The sequence below is a fragment of the Seriola lalandi genome, unplaced genomic scaffold, assembly GCF_002814215.2.
Source record: "Seriola lalandi dorsalis isolate HSWRI2012SDOR001 ecotype SW California unplaced genomic scaffold, Sedor1 jcf7180002054524, whole genome shotgun sequence".
Classification (NCBI taxonomy): Eukaryota; Metazoa; Chordata; class Actinopteri; order Carangiformes; family Carangidae; genus Seriola; species Seriola lalandi.
In genome coordinates, this window is record NW_019525077.1 from 2,348,922 (window position 1) to 2,375,907 (window position 26,986).

Genomic DNA, 26,986 nt, shown 5'->3' on the forward strand with positions numbered 1-26,986 from the left:
TTTTATGACCTACCTTACCTCTTACCTTTTTGAGACTCTTATTTTGAAAGAGTCTGTGTTTGGCAGTATAAATTGCATAAGGTTTTATACAACAGAGCCAATAATTCCCTCTTACCATGTTGAGACTTTTATGTTTAAGGTTAACCCAAATCGTGGAGATGGTGTTTGTGTGTTTCTGTTTATATGTGTGTGTGTGTGTTGAAGTATTTAGAAGCAGTAGAGCTCCAAAGAGGGCTGGGTTTGGTTGTTTTGAAGACGTCTCCCCATTCATTCTCGATGGGAATTTTTTCACCTTTTATCAGCATTTATGTTGCCATGGTTACTCGAATAGCTAAGAAGATATATATATATATATATATATTGTCTTAGTTTTCTCAAAGATGCAAGACTGGTTATGCACCGAAATTTCGATACAGAAGATGACTAAGACGAATAAGTATGCAGAATAATAATGCCTTCAAGGCTATTGCATTGCAGGCACATAACTAGGACATTCCTGAAGAATTCAGTGTTTTTAATGGCTCCTTTTATTCTCCTTTGTAAATGAAATGATACTACACCTGCTATGGAGCAACATGTCAGGCTACATGGGAAAGTGGTCTCAGACTTTTGGACACCACTGTATATAAACTTACCCTATACTGAGAGGTGTTCCTAAGATTTTGTCCATCCCATTTATAGGAATTAGATTTGACAAAATATTAGGAACATGTCTCAGTATATCCCAGTACACTTAAACATTACCATAATGACCATTAAAATAAACCAACACTTCTCAAACAGATTCAGTAAATGCTGAACATGATAACCCTCATGAAGGAGGATTTACTGCAGATATGTTCCATTACACTGCATTAGTTTCATCCAGGTTCACCTAATACATATATATGAATTAAAACTAAAAATCAAGCACACTTACAAATGCTAAAACAAATCAACCCTTTATTTAAAGTTTTTCAATATACAGCAACGCTTAATAAAATGCATTTCTTTGAACAGAATGGTGATGGGGTTTATGGGGCAGAAATAAGCGACTGCAGATTGCCTTAAGAAGTTCACTGTGTAACTGGTGGGTAGATGTCCTGAACAGTCCATCTCAACTTGTAATACCACTTTGTTCCTCAAGCGATAGTGAGTCACTGTAGCGCAATAAACTTATGATATAACTTACTAACACAACTTGAGGTTCAGGTGAAACTGATGATCTCTCTCCAGGGCTCCTCACCCTGTGACAGTGAGTCATGTGACAACCTTAGTTTTCTCAACCAATGCCCATCCATCCACTGTACTACAGCACATGATGTGAGCTGCAAGAATAAAAGAAAGCACACACTAATTCGTATATACAGTAACAGCATTGTGCCCAATAGAAACTATTTACATTTTTACCAGGGAGAAAAAAAATAAATAAAAATTGTAAATAGCTCTGTAAAAGCAGAGCTAGCCGCCGGGCGGCTGGCTCGGCCCCCAGTTGAAGCCTTGTCTGAACGACTTATAGCTGATAAAGCTTATAAAGTAATGATTACAAATAATTCCAATATTTGTAGTTGTATATCAACCTTTATAAACCTGTAAAATAACAAATTGTGCTTTTGGCAAAGAGATTCGTATTTGTTAAGACAGTGTGAATAAAAACTGAACAAATGATCAGTGGTGACATCAAACAAAGACACAGGAAAAGAAGAAATGTTTTTGTGGACGTCTGTGTGCAGAGATAAAGAGCAGAAAACTGTAAAACTCAGTGTGCAAAATCCCCAGTGTGTGACACTGACAAGTACAAATTTTGATCCTTGTCACACTGTGGGAACTTTTGACCAGAGTTTTACAGTTTTCTTCTCTGTATCACGACACAGATGTTGACAAATCCATTTCTTCTTTTACAGTGTCTTTGTCCAACCTCAACACTGATCGTTGAGTTCTGATTCAGACTTTCAACAAATACAAATCTCTTCGACACAAGTGCAATTGTTTCACATACGCAAACTTGAATTTCTCAAGCAGATTTATTTTACAGGTTTACAAAGGTTGAGTTACAACTACAAACATTGGAATTATTTGTGAACATCACTTTACAAGCTCAAAATCATTTTGACCCTAATTTGAGCCTGGATACACGTATAGATATAGCCAACAACAGTTCACAATAAGTTCCTTAACAACAAATCAGACACGGAAAGTTTCCAAACAAGTATTTTAATTGTAATATTCAAGCCAAATATATTAATAAACACATCCACGTCGTTTTCTGATGCATTCAATATGACGACAACTTAAATGTAATAATCAGAATATAATTTTAACTCGTCTTAAACGTTTAACTATGATCTGTGTGGAAATGCAATTACACAAAATACAAACTTCTTTAAACACTTACCATTTCTTGCCCCAGGTGGATTCTGCCATCCCTATGAAAACACAAAAGGAAAAATAAGGACATATCAAGCAGCTCCACTTGACTATGAAATGTTTGAGGCAGTCTAAGGACTTCAGAACATAAAAGATGCCTCAATTATGCACTTAAACCTCATTTGGCATATACTGTAATAACAATAACACTATGAATAAATCTGAACAAATGATACATTTACATTTGTAGAAGAGATTCATATATATAAATAAACAAACACATTAGTGGTGAGGCAACAAAGACACTGGAAGAGTTAGAGCGTCTGTCAACATCTGTGTAAACATGCAAAGCACAAAACTGTAAAACTTGGTGCTCAAAATTAGAATGACAAAACTCCTGCTGGGCAAGATGTGCAAAAGGTATTGATTAGGGGATGTGCAAAAGATCACAGTATAGACAATATCTATCATGTGCAGGGATCATACCGCAAGGTGTTGATGTAATGTGCTTGATGATTGATGAGGCCAGATGCAGAAGAAAAGGCAGGTGCTGGTCCGTCATTGGTGATTAGACTGGACTTCTGGTCCTGATACAGACAAACATGTGATAGGACAATTACTTTAGATCATACAAGTTGTTCATATTCAAACATGTTAGGTCTGTTGTGTCTGTATAATAAATTGTGAGGATAGATGTGAATATGCAAAAATGAACACAGTATGAATATTATGAAATGTAAATGCAAGGAAATGAAGGATAAACAACTAGGTGTGATAAGAATTCAATGTACACACACACTATATAACCAACAAATTGAGTAATGCAAATATGGATATACTGTAAGATACATAACCAATATAGACAGTGGTATATTCATTATTAAGAACCAGCAGTATGAACATGTATACACTGTGGATCTGATTTAATCACAGTGGTATAGACAAGTCTTACTTTTCAAAGTGAATGATAGCGTGTCACTCACCTAGACACTGTGTCTTGACTCTCTGCCGTGGGTGAGACAGGTGGAGGTGGTATTGCATCTGTACTGGCTCAGGTCCTGATAAAGACAGAGGGATGCTGAAATCTCCTGAGAAATGTAAAGACCTAGTGCACTTTCAATCATGGCTGATCTCCTAACAGTAATGTAAAGGAGTTACAACATGTTGAACCGGTCGACGTGTATTCACTCGGTCTACTGGGTCAATCTCAAGTTACAGTCATCAGTTACAAAATGAGCCTAAAGTTACTGCCGTAACTAGCTGTACAACAGTCGAGGGCAACAGACACAATCCTAGTAACCGCTAAAACGTCTGTCGACAACGTCAATATCACCACCTGAAATGTTTGTCAGTCGTTGCACTGATTATACTATATCAGTACTATACTATATCGAGATTTACTCATGTTGTTTCTTTTCTTTGTCGTTGAACGTGGCTTCTTGTCGGGAGCGGTCCTTCAGGATGAAGATGAATATCACCTTTTAGGAGGTTCAGCCATTCCTGTGTTTCTTTGATGCTAACTTCAAGCTCTGCCGGAAGTTGTTCTTCTTCGTGGGACTGAGGGCAGACTTGACGCTCCGCTGACTCACACAGCGTCTAGTGTTGCAAAGTGGTATTATAATACAGGACAGGTCAGGGCTGGCTGGTGCACATGCTCATTTTAGTAGATGACTCTGAAATACAACAGATGGAGGTCTTGATTAAAGTTCTGGCCACATCTTATATTGCACCTTAACAGCACAACCACCAAAGCTGACATTTAAAAGTAAAGCTACATGTTCTTTGCCCACATTACAAACCAACTTACAGTTTTGACATTTATTTAAAACAAAGACATTGATCTTAACTTGACTGATATTGACACATACAAAACATTTTGATTTGCTCTTACAGTATATAAATCTATGCTTGGATTATAAAATACAATCATGCTATCACCTGTCATTCAATTTGTGACGTACAAACGTTTGTATTTGCCCATTTAGCATTCAGGCCAGTAGATTTTGCACTGCTCACATAAACATCAAGATATAAACCCTTTGTGGAAACACTTTGCTGAGAAAGTAAAACCTCCAGCGCTGTGGGACTCACGTCCAGTACCAGGCAGTTGATTTCTGCAAGCAAAGAAGATACAACAGCCCTGGGAAATTTTACTCACCGAGTATTTCACTTACTGACTGAGGACTGCTCATAGAGCCAGGTGTCAGTTCACTGCCGCCATGTTGGTTTCTGGCCTCTGTATAAGTAGTCATGGTCTCACCAGTCACTGTATGTTGTAATAAATGTATGTAATAAAATTGAACTGAATTGAATAGAAGTTCGCCATTTTGGGAAATGTGCTTATTTGAGTTGTATTATAAAATCTCTCATGTCTGAACAGTAAATATGAAGCCACAGCAAGAAGCTGGTTATCTTAGCTTAGCATAAAGACTGGAAACAGGTGGAAACAGCTAGCCCGACTGTCCAAATGTATCAAAATCCACACCTGCACCTCTAGAGCTAACCAATCAACACTTTAATCAACATGTTTGTTAAATCTGGAAAAGAGCTCAGTAACATATGAGCATACTGTGTGTGGCAGGATAGTCTAGGACTTATTAAATCACTTGAGAACAATAGCATGAAATTGCTGTACATGTTTCTGTCCAGAAAGGTGCCTGTAGCATTACAGGCCCTGTGAACAGCAGAAACCGCCTTAATTCAGTGCCCTCCCAACGGTCCAATTCCCTCAGCAATCTGGGCTTTGGGGCAAACTCCGCTGGATTATAGGAACGCATTTCTAACAGTTTTGCCAACGTTCTGTCTGCTGTGTTTGCAGATACGCTGAAATTTAGAGGACCTCTGAGCCAGATGTGTAGCGTTCGCCTAACAACACCGAAACAAACTAAATGCATATAATCTAGAGGGAATTGTGATGCCGACACCACTGCCATGACACGGATGTGGCCCCTCATGATGATGACTCTCATCAACCGTGTTTTCAAATGATTCGTCTGTCCTTAGTGCATCGTTTGTACATGGGTATGTCTGTTAATGTATTCTCCAGGCTGCGCACATTCGTCACAACCATGGTATTGGCCAGTTGATTTCCTTGAGCAAACAGGATGTAAAAGATGGACGTTTCAGAGCATTTTAACTGCGGACTCTACTCAAATACAGGCATGGGCTCGCTGTGGCCTTCCTGCTTTTTATCTTCCGTATTTAAAGTGACCTTGCCGGGCGCGGTGCTTCCCTCCACTCCCCGTTTCCTGTTCACCTGATTTCCAAAACTGTCACAGGTATGAAAAGTTTCTGCGTCCTCAGTTTACTTTTCTTATGCTGTTATTCAAATTATTCTGGCAAAGACTCAGCCGGGTCTGGGCCCAGAGATCCGGCTGAAGTACAACCCACAACCAGGCTTGAAGTCCACCATGTGCATATATATTATATATATTATATATTATATATGATTAACAATTCAGGAACGAGTAAAATATAATAAAATACTGTTTACAACATAATTACAGTGTGAACAGAGTGAACAAAATAAAGTGTTTTAAAATGAAGCATGACACAACAAAAATAAAAAGTACTAAATCTGTAGACCAAACATATGGTACACATTAAAAAAAAAGAAAGTAAAACGAAGTTGTTACAGTTTTGGGAAACATACCGTATCTGTCTTACACTTCCTGGATCCGTTTTTAACTACCGAGTGGCTACTCACACGCTATCGACGATCTTTTCCGGGAACAGGAAAACAAGCAGACAGCAGCTTCCTGTTTCCCCGCCCTCAGTCAGCTGTCAGTCGGCTGTTTGCAAACAGCTCCGTCCGCGGGGTCCGTATGGTGTCTGCCGCGGCCCCTGCGCCCCCAGTAGCTCCTCCACGATGGGGGAAAACGACGACAGCGATATCATAGAGCACCACGTCGAGGAGGAGATGGAGAAGAAGGGCACGAGGAGCCACGCAGCGTCCTCCTCGTTCCTGGGGAGCGTCAGTCCATCCGATAGAGAGGGCCACAGCAGCACCCAGTCCTCCCACAGACTGCTGGCCTACAGCGACGCCCTCATCTCCATCATCGCCACTGTCATGGTGAGACACACGCACAGAGCCGTGCACCAGGATGTGACCCACCGAGGGTCTGATCCTGCAGAGACTAAGGAGTGACAGGAGGAAGGAGCATAACACAATTATTTGTATCTGTTTGAGGAGGATGTTTTAAATGTAAAAATTCAAAATATTCCTCAATATTCAGGAAGGTTACCAGTAAAATGTTGTGGAGGAGGAAGCTCTCAGATCCTCTACGTAATTAAAAGAACTAATACTGACAAAAAATATCAATATAACACCAAAATACTCATAATAAAATTATGTATTACATGTTTTACGTGAGTAAAGGGTTGTAAATATAGTCAGTAAAATGAGCCTAAAGTATTAAATGTACTATATAAAGACTATTATATATAATTAAATTATTATTACTGATGCATTAATGTGTTAGGAGCATTTTACAGTTGTAGCTGTAGCATTTTTACATATGACTGCAACTAATGATTATTTTCACTAAGGATTAATCCGCTGATTATTAATTGATTAGTTTGTAAAAGTTACAGTGAGAACAATGATAAATGTTGTCACAATTACAATGATTAAATATTTGTTTTGTCCAACCCACAGTCCAAAGCCATGACACCTTTAGCATTTTTACATGAACTATGACTTTTATTTTATAAATTCTTCAAATGTTTTGTCTGCAGAAGTAACTCAATCATCCAGTAACCTGGTAAAACACACGGAAGGTATTTGAGTAGAGTGCTCCTGATGCAGAATGCCCCCTATCTAATATATATATATATATACATATGTACTATTATATATAATGTAATGTAATTGGATTATAATGATTCATCCGTGTGTGAGCAGTGTTGTCAATGTTGTAGCTGGTGGAGGTGAAGCTTGATCCCACACAGGAAACTGTCACAGCAGCGAGAGCAGATGCATAGTTTTGATAAGTAATAATAATATTAAACTATAACAGTATATACATTACTAGCATTTTTGATACACAGAATCTATCAATCAATCAAACCTTATTTGTATAGCACTTTTCATACAGATTAGTGCAGTTCAAAGCGCTTCGCAGACTGATGAGCTAAAAAGAAAAAGGACAAATCAAGTAAGAAAGCTGAAAACGAGATGCAATGAAATACTTTTAGGAAAGTTATAATAACATTAGCAAACAATAACAAACATAAGTGGATTAATATAAAAGAAAAGATAAAAGAGACAACATATTAACAGTGAGTAAAGAATAAAAAACATTTTTTAAAATGTAGCATGACATAACAAAAATCAAAGGTACTAAAAACTACAAAGTGTATTGAGACAAAGAAGTAGCAATAAATACTAATTGTATTAACTACTATGTATCCTGTTTATATCACGTCATATTTTAAGAGGTTAGCTTGACACATGAAGCAAAATACTAATTAATAAAGCAGTATATGTTCTGTGTATATATCATTTTGACAGTGACAAATACTTTTAAATTCAAATATTCAGGGTCAGTCATACAATAGAGCTTGAAGTCGCTCCTAACGCTGTTTCACCTTTCCACAGATATTACCTGTTGCTCATACGAAGATGGAGGATAATGAGGTGCGGACCGATTTCAAGGCTTAATATAAATATTTTTATCATAATATTATGTGTTTTGAAGAACGTGGAGTGTTTTCACTGTGATACTGTTGAGCCTGTTTCACGTATGTTTTTTCAGTTAGAGTGAAAAGGTTAAAGGTTATAAACCCTGGTGTCTATGTGCTGCAGGAGTTGAGAGAGAGCGTTCAGCTGCTGCTCACAACAAAAATTGCTGTTTACTTAATGACATTCCTGATAGTGACTGTTGCCTGGGCGGCTCATATCAGGTGAGTTAATAATGTTATTATCACAGCAGCTATTTTCAGGTGTGTTCTTTTTATTGATCACGTATGTGTGTGTTCATGTTTCACAGGTTGTTTCAAGTGATCGTACGGATCGATGACTGCCTTGCCTTGCTGAACCTCGTAAGTATTGCTGAAGTCGTTTTGAGTATTATATACAGTGAGTTTAGTTTTAAATAACATTCATATTGAGTTTCCTGGATGTTTATTTTATGCTTTCTATCTAATCTTTATTTTTCTTATTGTAATTTTTTATTTAATTTCTATTATTATTTTTAAGATTATTCTATCTCATTTTACATAAACATAAAGATATTACGAAGGCTAATGAGCTTAGCTTTTTTTGAAACAACTAATTTCCCAGAAAAAATGCATAATAATTACAGCAAAAATAACATGTATATTTAGGTGGACTGCTGAGAGAGATGAGAATTTTACTTAGTGTGCTTTTAGCGCTTTACTTTGGTGACCACACTTCCTTGTTTCTAATGTGAAGCTTTGCTTACGGGTCTATTTCAGGCCTGCATGATGCTGATAACCTTTCTGCCATACACAGTGAGTAAGAGTCAGTGCAGCAGCTCAGTGCAACTTCAGTCAGTTTTTGTTAAAATAAATGTTTAGATGACTGATGTTTTCTTTTTTCTCTTTGCAGTTTTCTTTAATGGCGACTTTCCCAGAGAAAATCCTCGGGATTTTACTGTTTTGTGGTTGTGTGATGGTGATCGGCGTCATTCAGGTGAGGCCAGACAAAAGTGGATTTATCACCTTGAAATTAATAGCTGCATCTTCCTAAATATACAGAACTGTTCTGTTAATTTTGAATGTCAAATAAACACGTGGACCTGAGATCAGATGCTTCCAACATTATAGTTTTTGTTTTTTTGTTTTTGTTTTGAAAATTTAGCTTCTGTGTAATCACAAACATTACGATCCTGTATCTTTTGTTTCTGTAGTCGGTGATTGTGTTGTACGCCTTCAGTCGCCCCTTCCTGCTGAACGAACAGATTCAGATCTCGGAGAACCAGATCTATTATAAACACCACATCCTCAAAGTCATCATGAGAGTGCCCCTCATGTGCTTCTTCGCCAGCATCTTCTCCTTCATCTTCTTCGAGCTGGTGGGTGGCATTTCTTTTTTCTTTCTGTCTTTTTTTTTAAATGATGATGTTAAAATGTTTTGATTATTGATTTTAATGATTTTCTTTTTGTCTTCCAGTCTTACGTGCTGTTAGCCATTGTCATCTTCCTGCCCTACATCTCCCAGTGTTTGAAGTGGTGTCGCAGCAAAGCAATCGGTAAGCACTACACTTTTACCGGACAGGTAGGTATATCTTCTTACCCTCTGGTCAGGTGTTAAGATTGAGGATGTAGATTTAGTTCAGAATTACCAAAAAAAAAAAAAATCTTGTATGTTTTCAGGTCAGGTGGATGAGACTCCAGACTCCATGCTGTTCTACACCTACCTGCCTAATGAACCCCTCAGTAAAGAGCGAGTGGAGGCTTTCAGTGATGGAGTTTACGCCATCGTAGCAACGCTTCTCATCCTGGACATATGGTTTGCCTCCCTTTATTACCTTAAAGGGGTAAATATAGACACAGATGTAACACGGTGTGTGTAGAAAGAAAGGCCATACATGCTAATACTTTTTATCCCGTTATTTTCAAGAAAAAGGAGATTTGTTGTCTCGAGATAACAGAATAATTATCCTGTTATCTCAAGAAAACAAAGCTCCGTTATCTCAAGGTAATTATTCCATTATGTTGAGATAATGATGTTTTGAATTGTGTCTTAATTTCTTATTGTCATGTTTAAAGCTGCTTTGAGTAGAGAATCACATAAAGAGTATCCTCTCTGGTTCCTTGCTCTCAGTGAGGACAACGTTCCCAACCCAACTGTCGTGAAGGAGCAGTTTGGCGGCAGCCTGGTCACGGCTCTGCAGGCCTACGGCCCGGAGTATCTCGCCTACTTCGGTTCCTTCGCCACTGTCGGCCTTCTCTGGTTTGTCCACCACTCGCTCTTCCTCCACGTCACCAAGACAACACGCTTCATGGGCCTGCTGAACACCTTCTCGTTGGCGTTCGTCGGAGGTCTGCCTTTAGCCTATCAGCTGACGCACGAGTTCCCGCACAACTCCCGCAACGAACTGGAAGCCATTCAGATTAGCTGTGTGATCATTTTCTTCGCAGGTATATTTCAGCTCACCATCTGGGTGGTCGCTCTTTACAATGAGCAGGAAACCCTGCACCCGTATGTGCGGTACGGTGGACGTGAGCACGTGTTCATGCTCGCTAAGCTAGCTCTGTACCCCTGCATAGCTTTAGGGACATTTTTCCTCACATGTATCCTGAGTAAATTTAGCGCCTCAATTTTCCACCTGATGGAGATCACGGTGCCTTTTGCTTTTCTCGTGTTGAGGCTCTTGGTGCGTGTCGGGCTAGCGCTGCTACGGCAAATCTTCTGTCCCGACAGGCCCGACCCAAAGACTGTTGTAGAGGAGGAAGATGACGAGACGAGGGTGCCATTCAACGCTTTAGTCACCTAGCTAGCTTGAAGGGGGGTGGCTGCAGAAAATGAAGAAAACTGACAGAGCTGTGAGGCATTACTGCTTAGATTTGACCTCTCATCAGGAGGAGCCCGTTGGGGTTTGAACCAGGAAAAATGGAAAGTGGATTCTCCTCGTTCAAATCTCGGGAGGGAATCAGTGCACGTTGGAAAAGATGTGACCAAACACGTTGAAGGCGAATATGGACTCTGTAGAGGTTAAGAAAACACTTAGTGGACCAGAGTAGTGAGGGATACTGACAGCCAAAGCCTAGCTACTCATGAAATTCTTGTAAACCTAACATGCAGAATATACTTATGCTAGATGTGATTAGCAAGTAATCAAAAACAGTCTCTAAAGCTTTTTTTTTTTTTTAACCAACCTTCAGTAAGGTTTTTCCCGCTTTGATTTTATCAATCCCAAAGCGGGAAATGGTAAAAATTGAGAATGGCTGTTTTCTTGTTTACAGGGATGGCTCCAAATCATGTAGCTAGCTGAATGACTTAGCTAATCGTTCCATTCACCCTGAAACACGCAGGGTCGACAGAGCAGAAAGATGTTTTTTTATAATTAGGATTTAAGTTTCTGTGCCAAGTACAGGTCGTCTCTATTGGAAAGACGTGACATGCATTTGGTACCTATTTACTTATAAGGCCGTTATTGAGAACATACCACCTTCCATTACATCTCTCCCGGTCAGATCAGTTGGTACGCGCCAAAACTCGGGTCGTATGATCGGCTAACAGTCAATGTACCTAAAGTTAATTCTGAATTTGGAAAGACAGCATTTGGATTTGATGCTGAAGTCACTTGGAAATAGCACTTCAAAACAATGATAGTCTTATAAGTTATCCAAATTTTAGAAACATTTCAAACCGTCCCAAAACAGAATGCAATTGTTTTAACTTTATTTTTCCTCACTGGATAAATGGCTGTGTTTTAATTATGGCATTTTATATGCTACAGTTTTGTAGTTTTTATTGTTTATTTAAATTGTATTGTGAATTATTTTTCTATCCATCTATTTGCTCATTAATTGTTTTGTTTTTTTAATGTACATTCAGGTTTCTCAATGGGACTCACCTGAATAAATAAAAGGTAAATCATTATTTTTCAACCTCTGTTTACCCAGAGATGATTTCCTGATCATGTTCAGACACATTCAACTGCAGAAATTCACACGACAGCTGATGGTTGAAGTATTTGCTCAAGGGCACGTCAAGGGAAGTTGTTTTGTTTTATCAAATTTCGTCTCCTTTCAGACTTTTTGTCCCGATATAAATGTTTGAGTTGACCTGTTAGACGAACAAGTCTGGAGTGTCAGGCACTTTTAACATTGTACTGAACGGGTAGCGCCATAAAACTTCAAATTGCACTATTTTAAAATGCTTTGATTCAGATATTTGTGTGTACGACTAATAACTGCAATGTAATCCCACCTTTTCAAATATGTCACAAGGACATGTTATTTAAATGACGCCTAAAACTGTAGAAAATTAACTAGTTTCAGGTGTTTTCCTTTGTAAAGTCACGTTAATCCAATATTATTTAAAAACACCAAAACATGTCTTTTACTCTGTTTGTGTTGGAAAAGGAGAAGTACTAGATTTGTCCAGAAGGGGTCACTGTTGTTTGTGTTAAACAGTCCTGAGATACTGCTGTGATGATATGCTGTGATTTGACGTACAGATGTGTTTAATACTGACTCAAAGGGGACTCAAACCTTAAATGCACTTTAATGATGGAGAAGCGTTTGTTATATTAAGTCTGGAAAAGAGTGACAACAAAACAAATACTGTTAATGTATCGCTTTTTAAGACAAAGGAAAAGTGGGTGGGTGAAAAGCTTGTTTGTGATTGTTTGGACATGTCATTTCATATTTTCAGCCTTTTTTTTTTGTTGTTGTTTTGAATGTCTTTTTTTTAGTCCAGGAAGGAAGCTGCATTTAAAACTATGTGTGGTTTTATTTTATGGGTATTTATATCTAGCATTGGTCAAATCAAAGTTATTTTCCCGATTTTATGGAGGAATAAATACCTGAATTTGTTTGCCTTTCATCATGACGCTCTTTGGATCTGAAACAATTAACATTTTCACCCAATATAAAAATCTGTATTTGAATATTTTATTCAATATTTTCCAAGTTACAGAAACGTAGCTTCTCTTGAGTCCCAACACTCGCTTCTAGCAGCACAATCCTTACCCCCCTTTATTTTCCTTTGACATCAAATTAAAACCGTCTTTCTCTCGTTGTCACTCCGGCATAATGTGTTTGTTAAAGTCAGTGGAGACAGTCTTCTATTGTCAATGCTTGGATGTGTGTTTGTTTGTAATGGCTACATGAGTTCAAACACTGCATTGTTTTGTGAATAAATCTGAAGCTGTTGCTTTAACGTGAAAGAGAAATTCTTTGTCTCGTTATTTTTTAAAAATGAACATGAAACAGATCATTTAAAGAAAAAAAAAAAAAACAACTTTATTCACCTCCATACAGTAAACAGCTTGAATATCCCCTAACAACGTATCAATATGTGGTTTATACACGACTTTGTGTTGCCCATATATTAACAGCATACTTCCTCAGTATCAAATATTATCCACTCCAAAAGCTATAGATTATCATTAGAAAACATTTCTGCTCAAAAGCAAATCAAAAAACAAAATATACACAAAATGATCAATTAAAAAGACGAGCGACCAAACATCAGCAGTGCGTCGTTACCTGACATTTTGGGCGTCTGAATCTACCTCTTTCTTTCCTACCTCGACGTTTGTGTTTTACCTTCTTACCTTGAATAAAAATATAAATTAGTCTAATCTGAACTACGACTGAACCACTGTGGAGTCTCGAACGTGCCAATGGAATATTTCACTTCTTAATTATAATAATTAATCAATGTATTTGAATGAAACTATGTAAAGTTATTAAATGTACAATCAGTAAAAATGATTGATCTGTTTTAGACTCATCAGGTTGGACCAGGAATTTTTTTTTTTGACATTTTACAGACAAAACAACAAATCAACTAATCAAAAATGATTTAAATTTAAGTGACCATTAAATAGAAATTAAAGAAACTAACAAATAAAAGTGTAAAACCTACAAAAGTCTTCTAAAAAAAAAAAAAAAAAAAAATCTAATATAAAATCCATCTATTATTCATGGAAGACACAAAAAGAAATAGAAGATGATAATTTTATAACTTTGTACAGTTTCAACATTTCATAGTATGAAATAGCATCATTAAATGTAAACTTTAGTTCTTTGAAACACATAAATTTGATGAGTCACAGTGTTTAATTATACCGGTGACACACTCGAGACTCCAAACAACAGCTTTAGTAATGTGACCGTCTGTGTTGATTTTTGTCGCCTGTTTTTGGTCGGATTGCTTCTGTCCAGATGTTAACGTGCTTTTTCTTCATCTTGTTGGACAGTGAAGGTTGAACACAGAAAAGCCTTTAAAGCAGTAGTGTGTGTTTGAGTTTTAGCTTTACACAGAACAATACAGCTGGTCCCAAAAATCCACCCAGCAAAACCCCCACCCCTCCCCACCCCATTCACTTCCAATGGGGAAAACACGCTAAAATGCACTTCTATGAGGAAACTGAGCAAACTGGACAAATAAATTAAAACATCCTCCTCGTCCAACAACTGAAGGAAGGGACAAGAATAAAATAAAACTCATTGCACGAACCACGGATGTAAATGTTAGTACCCCAGTCTGCCGCCCAGCTCCCCAACTCTCCTCATTTCTCAGAACAAGGACAGGAAGTCGAAACAGGAAGGACACGACCGCTCGGACCTGGACCCTGGAGCTTTTTCTCAGTAATAAGAGGAAATCAGTGTTAATCAGACAGTGCTTTGGTAAACATTTATCTCTGGATTCAGTCAGAGAAATCTCATCGCAAACGCAGCCTCGTTACACGCTCATGATGCATCATCTGGTTCGTCACGCTGGTGAAACTTGGTTCATCAGACGTGCAGCAAATTTCATGCAGATTTTAACGATCCAATCCAAACTTCAACTTGCATAAGATGAAAATATTGCTCATATAACCATCAGAATGGATCAGATTTTTTATATACTTGGAACATATGTGTAAATACAGTACTGCCTATACTGTATATACACACATATCGAACAGCATCTCGGCTCCACGTGTACTCAGATCTTATCGTCGATAACATCTTCGTTTGCAAACTACATTCAAAACTTAAATCATACAACAGTGATTTAACATGTAAGAAGACTAAAATAGAAAGTTTTTCTTCAAGAGCTTAACAAACATGGAGGATGTGGGACCCGTCAGAGAGGTCTGATGGGTCCTATGCCCCCTCCAGCCCCGCCCCCCTCCCACCTCCACCGCTACAGTGCAACTAAAATCATTGGTTAAATCGATAAAGGAAGCACGGTCATTTATCTTTAAAGGACTAGTTCACACATTTTGGGAAACGTGCGTATTTGTTTCCTTTCAGAGAGTGTGAAGAAATTCAACTGAGCTCATTATTTTCATTGGAGCCGCACCTCGGCTATTTTCCACTAAAGTTAAAGTAAACTTTAAACTTTTGCCCCCACAGTTCACATCTCATGGGGTCGTGTCATTGATGGCAGTAACAATTTTACACTTATGATTTCCTGGGACCAGTTGCACAAAACACCTTAAGTTAAGATTTTCCTTCAAGTCTGAGTTAAATTTTCCTTAAAATAAAAATGGTTGCACGAAATCCTTCAAGTCTTCTCCTTAAGGTTTTCTTAAAGTATTTAATATTTTCTCTTTATCTTAGTCTTATACTTAAAAATCATTTAAAGTTGATCAAGCCGTTGCACAAAAGAAATTAGCAACAAAACTAAGAAAAAAACACTAAAAGTACCTCTAACTTTCTTATCTGCAACGTGACCTGGTCTACGGTGATAAATCAAGGAAATGAACTCATCCCAAAAGGAATGGGTGAACCCGATGGACACCCTTAGCGATTAGGAATTGATTCTACAGTACAGATTTAACCGGCAGTCAGTTTATGATTTGTCAAACTGTCTACGAGGTGGATTACTCAGCTTTCTGAAGCTGTGCTCGTTCCAGCTCCTTCGTTATTAATAGTTACGGATCTTTCCAGTCAGTTAGTCGAGGTATTTCATGTCCACAGTAAAGTGACCAGATTTCTGAAAGGAGGACCGGGGATATTTCCAGTTCAACGGTCAATGTATTTTTAATATATCCAATGTTTTTACCTATTAAATAAAAAAGAGGAACAGTCCGTGTTTCATGTATTTTGACCATGGTAACCATTGTACTCTGTAAACTATAGTGAAGGAGAACTCCCTACTTTTGAAGCAGTTCTGAAGTCTGAGTGTCTGTCTAATCCACGATTATTTATATTTCTTCAGTTCGTAAGGGTCCAATATAACAACTATTTCTTCAAGTTCTGGCTGGGGGGCTTTGTGTATGTTTGTTTTTATTAGTTTACTGCCCCGTAATGAACTAACTAACCAATGAGTGAGCCAGCTGACCTTTTCTTTGCCTAGAAACAACACAAAAAGAAAAAGAAAGAACTGATTGGATAAATCTATTTAGAAGGTTTTAGCTTCATTTCTAAAGGTGCTATAGCTAGCAGCCCCCTCTGTCGGACTCCTGCTCCAGAAAACAGGGATGTCTGGTCATCATAGTCTACACGACAGCGGTGTGCTGTGTCGCTCTCCAAGTTTAAATACTTTAAAAGGTGAAGTTCCCGTCAAAACAACAGGAGGATGAGACAGCAGCAACTCCCTCAGCTAAGGAGAAAAATAAACTTTAAGTGTTTGTGCAACTGGCCCCCTTGAAACTAGGTCACTCCACTGTCTCTAAAAAGCTAGAATGCTAGTCGTTAGCATTAATTCTTATTAACTGTTTGCACTTGTCTGATTACTGTGACAAGAAAACTATGGGAAGTTACTGCACCTAGCTGTTGTTAACTGAGGCTAGCATTTTCCCCCCACTTCCAGTCTTTATACTAAGCTAAGCTAATTGCCTCCTGGCTCTCGCTCCACAGAAACTGGAGTGGTATCAATCTTCTCATCTAATCCTCAGTAAAAAAACAAAACAAAAAAAAACAAACAAACAAGCATGTTTCCCAAATGTCAAACTCTTCCTTTAAATTCTTATTACATTCTCTAGTAAAAGTTCACCCTCTAAATAAGCAGCAACCTCAGATCAAATCTACATCCCTACCTGTTAAAAATCTAATTTGTTCATGCTAAAGGCTACAAATGAGTTACATCTCCTTTTTTTGTTTTGCATATTATTCCTCATAGTTTAAAAGTGTTCTTTTTCCCCCAGCAGGTCACATGAGTAGTTATTATATATTAGGTATTTGTTCAGCTAAATATCTTCAATATATCTATCTATGTACAATACATTAACTTGCGTGTTGAGTGCACAGCTGATGCTCTAGTGTCTGCGTTAACATGCCTACAGTCAAACATTATTGACTCAACATTGTGCGAGTTAGTTAAAGAGTCAGACAGAAACCTAAAAGCTAAGAGTTCACGCTGTGGAAGAGGAGAATAAACATGGCTTAGTTTAGCAGAAGCCCGGGACAGGACTCGCGAACATGCTACATGTTTTTTGTTGCGCTGTGAGGTTAAGATCATGAAATAGAGCATAGTCTATAAAACAGTGTCTACAGTATGTTCGACAACCCTGCTGCGTCGTTACTTCCCCCGCACCCGAAAAACCCCAGAAAGACGAGTCTCAACAGTCTGTTCGCTGTAGCTCAGGTCCACGTGCCCAAAAAAACAAAAAAACAAAAACAAACTCTGGGCCCAGTTATGCTGGTAAAAGCTTCTTAAATCCGTTTGTTCAGCTGAATTCAGTGCAATATTTGCCGTCCACGGGGAAACCGCACATCCACCATCCACCCTGCGCTGAGAGAGCCGTGTGCTTTAAAATCCGTTTGTGTTTGATGAGACGTTTTATCTCCAGTCTGTGAGTCTTCAGGATGGGGGACTGCCTGTTCGCTCATGAGGCGTGTCATAGTTTATGTTCTGGTCCATGTGGGAAAAGCAACGAAGCCGCCCGTTTTTGTTGTTGTGTTGTTGTTTTTTTGTTGTTGTTTTTTTTCCTTTAGTTACTACGAGGTTCTTCCACGTAGTCTGTAGAGTCGTGATTTTCAGCTGGTTGGAGTCGAATGAAGAGGCGGCAGGATGACGACGGACGCTCTGAGAGACGCCTGGGATCACACACACCATACGGGCATACTTAAAGAGTGTGTGTGTCAGTGCACGTGTGTGTGTGTGTGTATACATGCTTACACAACTTAAACTCTCCAGACCATCACACACTCTCCACCTCTCTCTCTCTCTCTCTCTCTCTCTCTCTCCAGTCATCACCCCGTGAAGCTGGCGGCCTCTTCACTCAGCCTGGGCGGCGGCGGGGGGCAGCATGCCCCTCTCTCTCAGCTGGGAGTGCAGTGTGTGGAAGATGCTGAGCTGCTGCTCCGGCTGGAGCATCAACAGCTGCTGCAGCACCTTGCTGGGGTTCGGTCCTCTGCAAAACAGCAATTACAAATATGACAAAAGTGTTAAAAAAAATATTTATACATTTTAAGTTTGTGCACTGTAATTTTCCAGACAGACGTATTATGCACAAATTCATTGTTAACTTTTTTTCTTCAGGACAAGTTATGTAGCTGTTGGGCTGCAACTTACAATTGTTTCCATTATCAATTGATATCATTTCACTATTTCTGCTTGAAAAATGATCAATCAATTACCAAAAATAGTTGCTCATCAGTTAATCGACTAATCACTTCAGCTCTGGTACCGAACAATGCTAGAAAAAAAAAAAAAACCTGCTGATGCCTTTCAGATCACAGCATCAACTTTCCCAAGGTTCCTACTTATTGATGATATGTGATATGTCAAGTGAGTAACTGTCACAATAATAATGTTTATTAACCGTAAAATTTAAGTTGGATGGTAAAATAGTTAAAGTGGCTGCTGTAGTTTAAGGTGCACAGTCTACTGTGGCAGAGAGACACTAAGTTTGTTTTATCATAGACATATTAAACTAATTCTACTTTTTTATGACTGAAAACACACGTGTGTGTGTGTGTGTATATATATATATATATATATATATATATATATATATATATATATATATATATATATACACACACACATACATATACACACACACACAATTAGAATGATCTAATTATTGATGTGCTCTGTTTATGTCTCAGCTACATGAAGCTTTACGATTACTAATATTGAAATGTGGCAAAGTTGTTTCCTGTGTTTCACCGCGGCCCCCCTCCCGAGCCCATGCTCCTCCTCTCACCTGACGAAGCTGGCTATATAGACATGCGTGAAGGTGGCCATCAGGTACTGGCAGTCGAATCGATCCATGATGCCGCCGTGGCCGGGGATGGTGCTGGCGAAGTCCTGCAGGTGAGGAGAGACCAGGGCATCATTAACATCAGAACACAGGTTCCCCCAGGTGAACAGGTGTAACATGGGTATGTGGTTATCAGAGCCATCCATGTTATGCAATGCATTACATAAGATTTTCTTAAGTTAATATGCTCTGGTGTTTCAACGCTGCAACTTGCAAATATCACCCGTCAAACATGCGGTGTCACCAGGCGGCAGTCAGCAAATTTCAGAGGCAACGACTCTGCAAACATCAGCCTGCGCTCAGTTGTTTGAGAAATGACTTGAGCTGAAGCTACAGCGATGGCTGACAGCAGGAGGCTGCAGTTTACCTCAACAACCTGCAGCAGTGACTGTGTGCCGCTGAGTCAGGGATTAAGCAGAGTGTTGGTGAAGCTACCTGTCACTTTAAGTAAAATCTCAGCTCTTCACCGCAGCCCGAGTGGTCCGACCGGTTCCTGCTAAATTTGAATGTCTCCCTGAAACTGGTCTGTCTCTGTGATCTTGTAGCTTTAGGTGGAGCCAGAAACTCCAGTATCATGAAAAACACAGACTGCAGAGAAACTAACTAATAACATGCGGCAATGAAACAGGAAACAATGAGCTTTAAGATCTCAGATTTAAAAAGGACAAAAACAGATTTAAAAAGGACAACAGCACCAAGTGGAAGATGCTTAAACAAAGAATGATGCATAAAGAAAAAGGGAAACAAGACTAAAACAATAAAATATTAACTACGCAAATCTCATTAAGTAAGAGTTAAGTGAAACAGCACGAGGGAGAAACGGAGATGTTCTGTACTTTTATTTTGAAGGCTCGCTTGAAGCCGCTGGCAAAGAAGCCGCCAAATGGCCCGATGAGAGAAGCGAAGGACGAGAGGAAGACGCTGTGGATCTGGAAGGGGTACAGGTTCACCGTTTTCTAGGAGAGAGAGAGAGAGAGACAGAGTGAGAGAGAGAGAGAGACAGACACAGAGCGAGAGACAGAGAGAGAGACAGAGAGCGAGACAGAGAGAGAGAGAGACACAGAGACAGACAGAGAGAGACACAGAGACAGACAGAGAGAGAGAGAGACACAGAGACAGACAGAGAGAGAGAGAGAGAGAGAGACAGAGAGAGAGAGAACTTTTATTAGATTAACAGCAAAAAAAAGCTCAGTTTTAATCTTCTCTCGGGGGAAAGAACCCTAATGCTAAAACAGACGGGAAATCTGCAGCGTATTTATGCATGTGGGTGCAAGCTTAATCTAATGCTAATCCTACTACGGTCCACATAAAATCATTCATACAAACAGTATATAAACAAACAAACAAACAAACAAACAAACAATCAAGCATTGACTGACACCCTGTCAGTTTGAGCAAAATTACATTATTAAAAATATAAATACGCAACACATCAGACAAACAAAAACAATACATGTACTGAATTGAAGCAATAATCTTTTTGTTTTATGCCAATAAATGTCATTTGTTAACGAGGAAACAGGCCTTACCCATCTCAGTGTGTTTTGTACCACGGCGGGGAGAGTATACTCCTGCATCACAAAGATATCAGAGGGCTCACACTCAACTGTGAACCCGTTGGTCTCACTGTTGAAGCCCACGGGACACACAAAGTACTGGAACTGAGACAGGAGGTAGGCCAGCTGAGGGTAAGACACGACACAAACACGAGGACACGTTATCACCACAACTGACGAAGAAAGAATCAGCTACATGCTAAAAACAAAACAAAAAAACATCAGTGTTCGATACTGAAATTGATCAGTAAATGTTGAGATGCAGCAAAAATTATGTTTAAAATCACAAAAATACAATTTAAACTACAACTTGAGACAGAAACTGAAAATGAAAACAGTGTGTGACGGTTGTTAAGCATGATGGGACACCGCCAACATCCACCACCCAAAACAAATCATACATTTTTTTCCAATGGCCGTTTCTTATCTACACTGCTGTTCGTGCAGATAACCAAACGCAATTTAGACGTCCCATTCTCTCTGGTTGGGAGCATATCAGCAGCTGCAAACAGTGGCCCAAACATACAAAACACAATTTCCTGCCTGTAGAAAAAGGAAAATATGTGAGAGAGTCTTAAAAAAAAAAAGAAGCAAAAAGCAAATGTGATGTACTCACGATGAAGCCAAAGACCACAGTGGAGAAGAAACCTCCGATGAAGCCCTCCCAGGTTTTCTTGGGCGAGAGCTGCAGAGACAGAGACAAAGGACGTCTTTCACATCAGCATGACATGTGGTATTTACTCAGCCTCACCGCCACCTACGTGTGATTTAAAATAAACCTCCTCTCCTCCCTCTGACTTACTGAAGTCTTCTTCTGTGGATAAACATGCAGCTGCAGCAGCAGCCGTGGAGTTCAACGTCCAAGAGGGATTTATTTAAGAATGGGGTTCTGGGAGTTATTTATTAGCAGAGTTATCTGACCACAACACTGCTGGAGGAAGAACTATTTGATGTAGAATGACCGAGCATGCACGTGTAGGAGTAATAATAATAATAATAATAATAATATAATAATAATAATAATAATAATAATAATAATATAATAATAATAATAATAATAATAATAATAATAATATAACAGACAAACCCAATCAACCCCAACCATATGTTCACGGCCTGCCCTGACATCTAGTCTCACTTGGACCAGGAAGCAATGACTGGCAAGAGTCCAGGAAGCGTCCTGATCCGCCACCAATCTGAACATCCTCCGCTCCTCAGATGCGTCTGTCCAACAACACCCCCAAAAATAATCAGGTGCAACACAATGCAACCTCTGCGAATACGACTCTGAGGACGGACTGGGCTCACACTTCAGTTATAGAACGACCATGTCTCTTGCGTCAGACAGCGGCCTCTACACCACATGTTCTCTAACCAAAACATCTCTTTAGGACAGAGTCACGATGTCTCAGCTGGACCAAAGATGGACAGAAAACTCTTCAACTCATTTAGGTAAATTGTAATATACATATAGGTATATTACCTTGTATGTAAATCTCTCTCGCGTGTAATTATCATCAATGAGATGATGTTCGATTTACCTTGATCAGTGGAGTCCTGCCGAAGAAGAACCCAAACAGATAGGCCATGATGTCATTACAGATCACAATGGAGATCGGGACGATGAACCTGGAAAACAGGAATTTCAACAAGAGTTGAGACGCGACGGAAGAAACGACAGCAAACCACAAAACTAAAATCTGATCAGTTCTTACTGAAGATGAAACTGTAAAACTAATTATTCTAATGTGTTACTTATTTGGATGAAAACTGATTTACACAACATAGCTTTAACAGAATGTGTTTTATTTCTAGCTGGACGGCAGCGAGCACAGCTGCGACGACACAAACTGTATGTGGTGACTGTCGAGAGAGAGAGAGAGAGAGAGAGAGAGAGAGAGAGAGAGAGAGAGAGAGAGAGAGAGACAACGAGGCAGGTTCCTCTGGTCTGTGTTGTCCGTGTCCTGCTTACCAGATCATTCCTTCAAACAGGTTCTGAATGACAAGGTGGGACTGAGTTACCACAATCAACAGGGTCACATGGGTCCAAGCAAACTGGAATGGCAAACACAAACACAAAACAGCGTCACTGCACCGGAATGTCGCAGCGCTCACTCAGGAGTCGGTTCGTGTCACAGATGGCGGGGTCGTACGGACAGACAAAAAAAAAAAAAAAAAAACACAAAACGAGGTGAGGGACGCAGACAGAGCGAGAGAGAGAGAGAGAGAGAGAGAGAGAGAGAGATGACGTCATGACAACACATGTCAACACATATTCAAACAGGAATTTTGTGAAGGTTCATGCAACAAAATCATTAAAAATAAAATAATTTAAATTAAAAACAGCAACACAGCAGCAGCATTGTGAAATCAGGAAATTTAGCTCATAAGTTGCCACTTATTAAAAAAATGATAATTTCCCAAAATTAAGGCAGTTTGCATAAATCTGCCTGCAAAACAATTTATATAAAAATAAAAACTCAATTAGTCATTAAATGCAAAATAGTCAATAAAGTTAGTTTGGGCCAATGAAATGTGGTGCACAAAAAAAAAAAAAAAGGTGCAGAGAAAGCACAACAGACGTATGTGAGGTGAAATGAAGCTGACGCCATTGCAGAAGTTCTGCGTTTATGCACGATCAAATTGTGCGTAGTAATGTGAGCAGTGATACGGTTCAACAAGAGGGAGTAAAGACTTCTACAATGGCAGCATCACAGCACAAAATGAGTTTTCCAAAAATCTTCTCAGAGGGAGTGGGAGGCAGTGGAAGGGGATGGAGGAGGAGGAGGAGGAGGAGGAGGAGGAGGAGGAAGAGGAGGGTTACTTGGCTGATACACACCATATAAAACTGCAGGCGGTAATGTTTCTTCACTAAACTCAGCACAAACATGCAGAAACCTGTGAAAGAGTAGATAACATGCTGTCAGCGTTTACTCTCAGATACAGAGTAGATATTAAATAATCATAACAATAAACAAATGATAAATAAATACATATATATTGTATGGGGAGGAGTGTGTAGCATGCCGGTGACTGAACAATTTTCTTTCACACAAAACATCTTTAAATCGTGTGACTATGCAGATTTTACACTGATTTGAATTCAGGCTTGTGATTTCACACTGAGGGGGCTGTCGGCTGAAAGCTCCTGTGTCAGGTTTGTCCACGTGAACCTGGGAAGGCCCCCGGGGGAGGGGGTGGGGTGGGGTGTTGGATGGGTGGGGAGCTGTTACCGCCAACACACTGAGAATTGGCTGTCTGCTTCAAAGTGTCCCCGGGGTTTCAAACCGCAGCTGACGTCTGGCCGGGCCGCTCGACTGAAAGACAACTGTGTCAGCAAGACTGAGGGAGAAGCGCGTTCACCCCGCTTCAGACTCTCAGACTAACCACCGAGATATCAGCGGACAGAACCTCCATTCATCCCAGAGGGAAACCTCCGCGTCGCAGCAGCAGCAGCATAATGAAAGTCGAAGTGCTGCTGCTGCTGCGATCCCCGTCATCAGAGAAGTGCAATCCAACAGGAATGAAGTGAAATCTTCTGCAAATGCAAAGTGCGTATTCAGATTAATTTACAACAATTTTAATGTTTGCCCTTGTTTTCTCTTAAATATATTTTTTACGAGCCCAGTTGTTGGTTTGACGTCTTCTTCCTCGTTTGTGCTCGGAAAGACGTCGCAGCACAGGAGAGGGTTAAAGACTAGCGGGGTGTCGTGTTTAAATCACTGCCGATCGATCGGCCGATAAATCCCCCACGTCTACTGCACAATCATCTGATCATCTGACCCGGGGGTGAATTTCTAAGTGGGTTTTTTTAACCAGTGTGAAAGCGGCTTAAAAGTCCTAATTAAGTAGCAGTGCAGCTGACAGGTGGGATTGATTCATCACTGCATTACCACAGAATGATAAGGTAAATGACAGGATGTCTCCTGAGTTTAAAGGAGCTTCCAATTGCAAAAAGCTTATTACTAACATGCGGTATTTTGTACATTGTACCATAAATAAGAGATCAATCGATCTGGGTTTTCTTTGTAGCTATTGGAGGGAAGTTTAAAAACTCTTCACATTGTAAAACTCTGGAACATTAAAGCAGCATTTGCTTCTTCAAACACACACAAATGTAAACTATTTGTGCTCAGCTAGAGTTCACTAAAGTTTATCCTTTTATACTTGTCAACAGCGCTAAACAAATAAAATTCATCATTGTTATTATTGTGGAAAACTTGTTAACCACCACTTCCTTTTACACACAATGCATGCGGATCTTTAGTTTACCGAGAGTCCAGATAAAAGCCGCAGCTCAGTGTTTTATGACACATCCGGCTGCAGCTTAGCAGAGCAATCAACCGACCTATCAGCAAATAAAAGCTTCAGGAAACTAAAGTTAAAAGAAAGTTAATATTCTAAGTTCTCCCTGAGGTTTTTGTTGCTCTTTTCCTTCTATTTTTCTCCCACGTAATGTTTGTTTGTGACTCAACTCCACCATACACACAGTTTGCTGAAACGTAATCCACCTCTTGTAAAAGAAAGCGGGAGCAGAGGGGCCAAAGAGCGTGTGTGCATGTGTGTGTGTGTGTTCGGAGATACAGGACTCAGTATTGTCTCGAGGGGTGAGAGTCACCTGCGAGGTACAAAGCAAAAGAGATGAAGCGGTGATAGCGAGCCAGAAACTGCAGAGGCTCCTCCCTCTGCACCAGAGCCCCGAAGTAGTCCGCCACGGTTTCACCATAGAAGAAGTAGTTGACGCAAATCAGGAAATACCTGAAACAAAAGAGACAGAGGGGATTAGTTTTTGTTGACATGTTGTTTTTGTTATTTTGGGTTTGGTTTTGATGAGAGTTTACTTTATGAAAGAGTTTGTTTTACGTGCAGAAATGTGAACTTGTGTATTGAAACAAAAAGCGTTCCCACTGTACATTAACCTGCTGCGTGTGTTTGTGTGTGAGGGGCTGATATGACGTGTGGCCTTGGTGAACGGGGCAAGTTTCAATTAGCCTTCATTTACTGCCAGCATGGCAGTGATCTTTGCTCCTGCTGTGTGTGTGTGTGTGTGTGTGTGTGTGTGTGTGTGTGTGTGCAAAGGTGACCTGTTAACAAAAACACTGGAACAGACACAGAAGCAAACTTAGGCTCTGCAGGTGCAGGTGGGTGCAGCATATTCAGAAAAAACTACCTGCAGACGAAGCTGAACTGAGTCAGCGTTTCACCGGAGGAAGAGCAGAGTTACACGACTGGAAAAATTTGAAATACTGTCTGTTTTCTAACTTATTTAATCTCCGTATATACCATTAAAGCATAAAGACGGCTCAGAATGAACACACCTAACAATGGCCTGGGTTTTTATTCCTTCTCAGTACTAGTGCTGATACATGAATGAGCTTCTGTACTTTAAATTAAAACTTATTTTTTTGCAAAACACGTTTTTCTTATTTGCCAAATAGAAACTAAATGTCTCAAAATTTTCAAACGGCGTCTTCACACAAGCACTTTACTTAAATCTGAAGCCCGATTGATCAAAGGGTTTACTGTCTTTGAAATATTTGATGACAGAGACACGGTTTGGTCACCACCAAAATGAATGAAGTGCTTTATATGTTTGAAAGCGACCCCCGGTGTAAAAGCATCTTCTATCAGTACTTCCCGATATGATGTATAGTGTGTATCTGACCTAACAAAGCTTTGTTTTCCTGGAACATCTTCACCTCCGTGAGATATATCTTACGAGAATATTTGCTGTGTTGAGATTTGAGCTGAAACTAAAAAGTTAAAATCCTGCAGTGTGCCGCTCTTTCAAGGCTAAAAACATTCTCCGTTCATAAAATATTTCACCGTGAAATCCTTTTCTCCTTACCAGCTGAGAGTCCTGAACCAGGGCAGCTCGTAGGAATGGTAAACCCTGTAGCCAATGGTGATGATTTCTTGGAAACACTTGATTTGGACCGTCATGACCTACATCAGATGACAGGAGCAGCAGCAAGACGGGAAATCCCAGACATATTAATCATAAGATAAAGAAAACGCAGTAGGATGGATGCAGCTTCGGTTTCACTCGTTGCCACTTACCACTAATATAAGAGTGACAGGTCCCATATAGATGATGAGGAAAAAGCCTGAAATCATGGCTAAAGACAGAACCCCTCGTATCCAGTAGTTCTTCCATCTGTGGAGAATGGAAACTTTGAATTAGTGATATTTTTCCTTCTTCTTCTTCACATAAATATTTCATCAAATCATTTATGTTTC

The 26,986-nt window shown here is 39.5% G+C and overlaps 2 protein-coding genes and 1 long non-coding RNA gene across 3 annotated transcripts in view; 1 reads left to right on the top strand and 2 right to left on the bottom strand.

Moving 5' to 3' along the window:
* Positions 1 to 920: 920 nt before the first annotated feature.
* Positions 921 to 6,113, bottom strand: LOC147818691 (uncharacterized). Its single transcript, XR_015437746.1, has 5 exons — positions 3,825 to 6,113; positions 3,330 to 3,404; positions 2,833 to 2,933; positions 2,375 to 2,405; positions 921 to 1,307 (listed from the first exon to the last, which is right to left on the bottom strand). It is a non-coding gene; the product is annotated as an uncharacterized LOC147818691 (long non-coding RNA).
* A 6-nt stretch (positions 6,114 to 6,119) lies between these two features.
* Positions 6,120 to 13,214, top strand: tmem175 (transmembrane protein 175). Its single transcript, XM_023414339.2, has 10 exons — positions 6,120 to 6,418; positions 7,946 to 7,984; positions 8,153 to 8,250; positions 8,337 to 8,388; positions 8,785 to 8,820; positions 8,918 to 9,001; positions 9,219 to 9,383; positions 9,482 to 9,560; positions 9,685 to 9,820; positions 10,136 to 13,214. The coding sequence occupies exons 1-10, from the start codon at positions 6,215 to 6,217 to the stop codon at positions 10,806 to 10,808; spliced, it is 1,566 nt and encodes a 521-aa protein (XP_023270107.1). The 5' UTR covers positions 6,120 to 6,214; the 3' UTR covers positions 10,809 to 13,214.
* cds1 (CDP-diacylglycerol synthase (phosphatidate cytidylyltransferase) 1) overlaps positions 12,912 to 26,986 on the bottom strand; it is a 30,942-nt gene continuing 16,867 nt past the window's right edge. The window contains exons 3-13 of the mRNA XM_023414341.2: positions 26,807 to 26,903; positions 26,595 to 26,692; positions 25,365 to 25,504; positions 23,586 to 23,644; positions 22,719 to 22,801; positions 22,288 to 22,375; positions 21,363 to 21,431; positions 20,720 to 20,872; positions 20,027 to 20,146; positions 19,134 to 19,237; positions 12,912 to 18,335 (exon numbers count right to left, since the gene is read on the bottom strand). Coding sequence (XP_023270109.1) covers positions 18,200 to 18,335; positions 19,134 to 19,237; positions 20,027 to 20,146; positions 20,720 to 20,872; positions 21,363 to 21,431; positions 22,288 to 22,375; positions 22,719 to 22,801; positions 23,586 to 23,644; positions 25,365 to 25,504; positions 26,595 to 26,692; positions 26,807 to 26,903 — 1,147 coding nt within the window. The 3' untranslated portion in view covers positions 12,912 to 18,199. The remainder of the gene's footprint in view (positions 18,336 to 19,133; positions 19,238 to 20,026; positions 20,147 to 20,719; positions 20,873 to 21,362; positions 21,432 to 22,287; positions 22,376 to 22,718; positions 22,802 to 23,585; positions 23,645 to 25,364; positions 25,505 to 26,594; positions 26,693 to 26,806; positions 26,904 to 26,986) is intronic.

What these genes read in the sequence shown, in the direction of transcription:
- tmem175 (XM_023414339.2), top strand. Translation starts at nt 6,215, where the DNA reads ATGGGGGAAAACGACGACAGCGATATCATAGAGCACCACGTCGAGGAG. An exon ending in TAACCTTTCTGCCATACACA is followed by an intron (nt 8,821 to 8,917) that starts GTGAGTAAGAGT and finishes TTCTCTTTGCAG; the next exon opens with TTTTCTTTAATGGCGACTTT. An exon ending in CTTCTCATCCTGGACATATG is followed by an intron (nt 9,821 to 10,135) that starts GTTTGCCTCCCT and finishes CCTTGCTCTCAG; the next exon opens with TGAGGACAACGTTCCCAACC.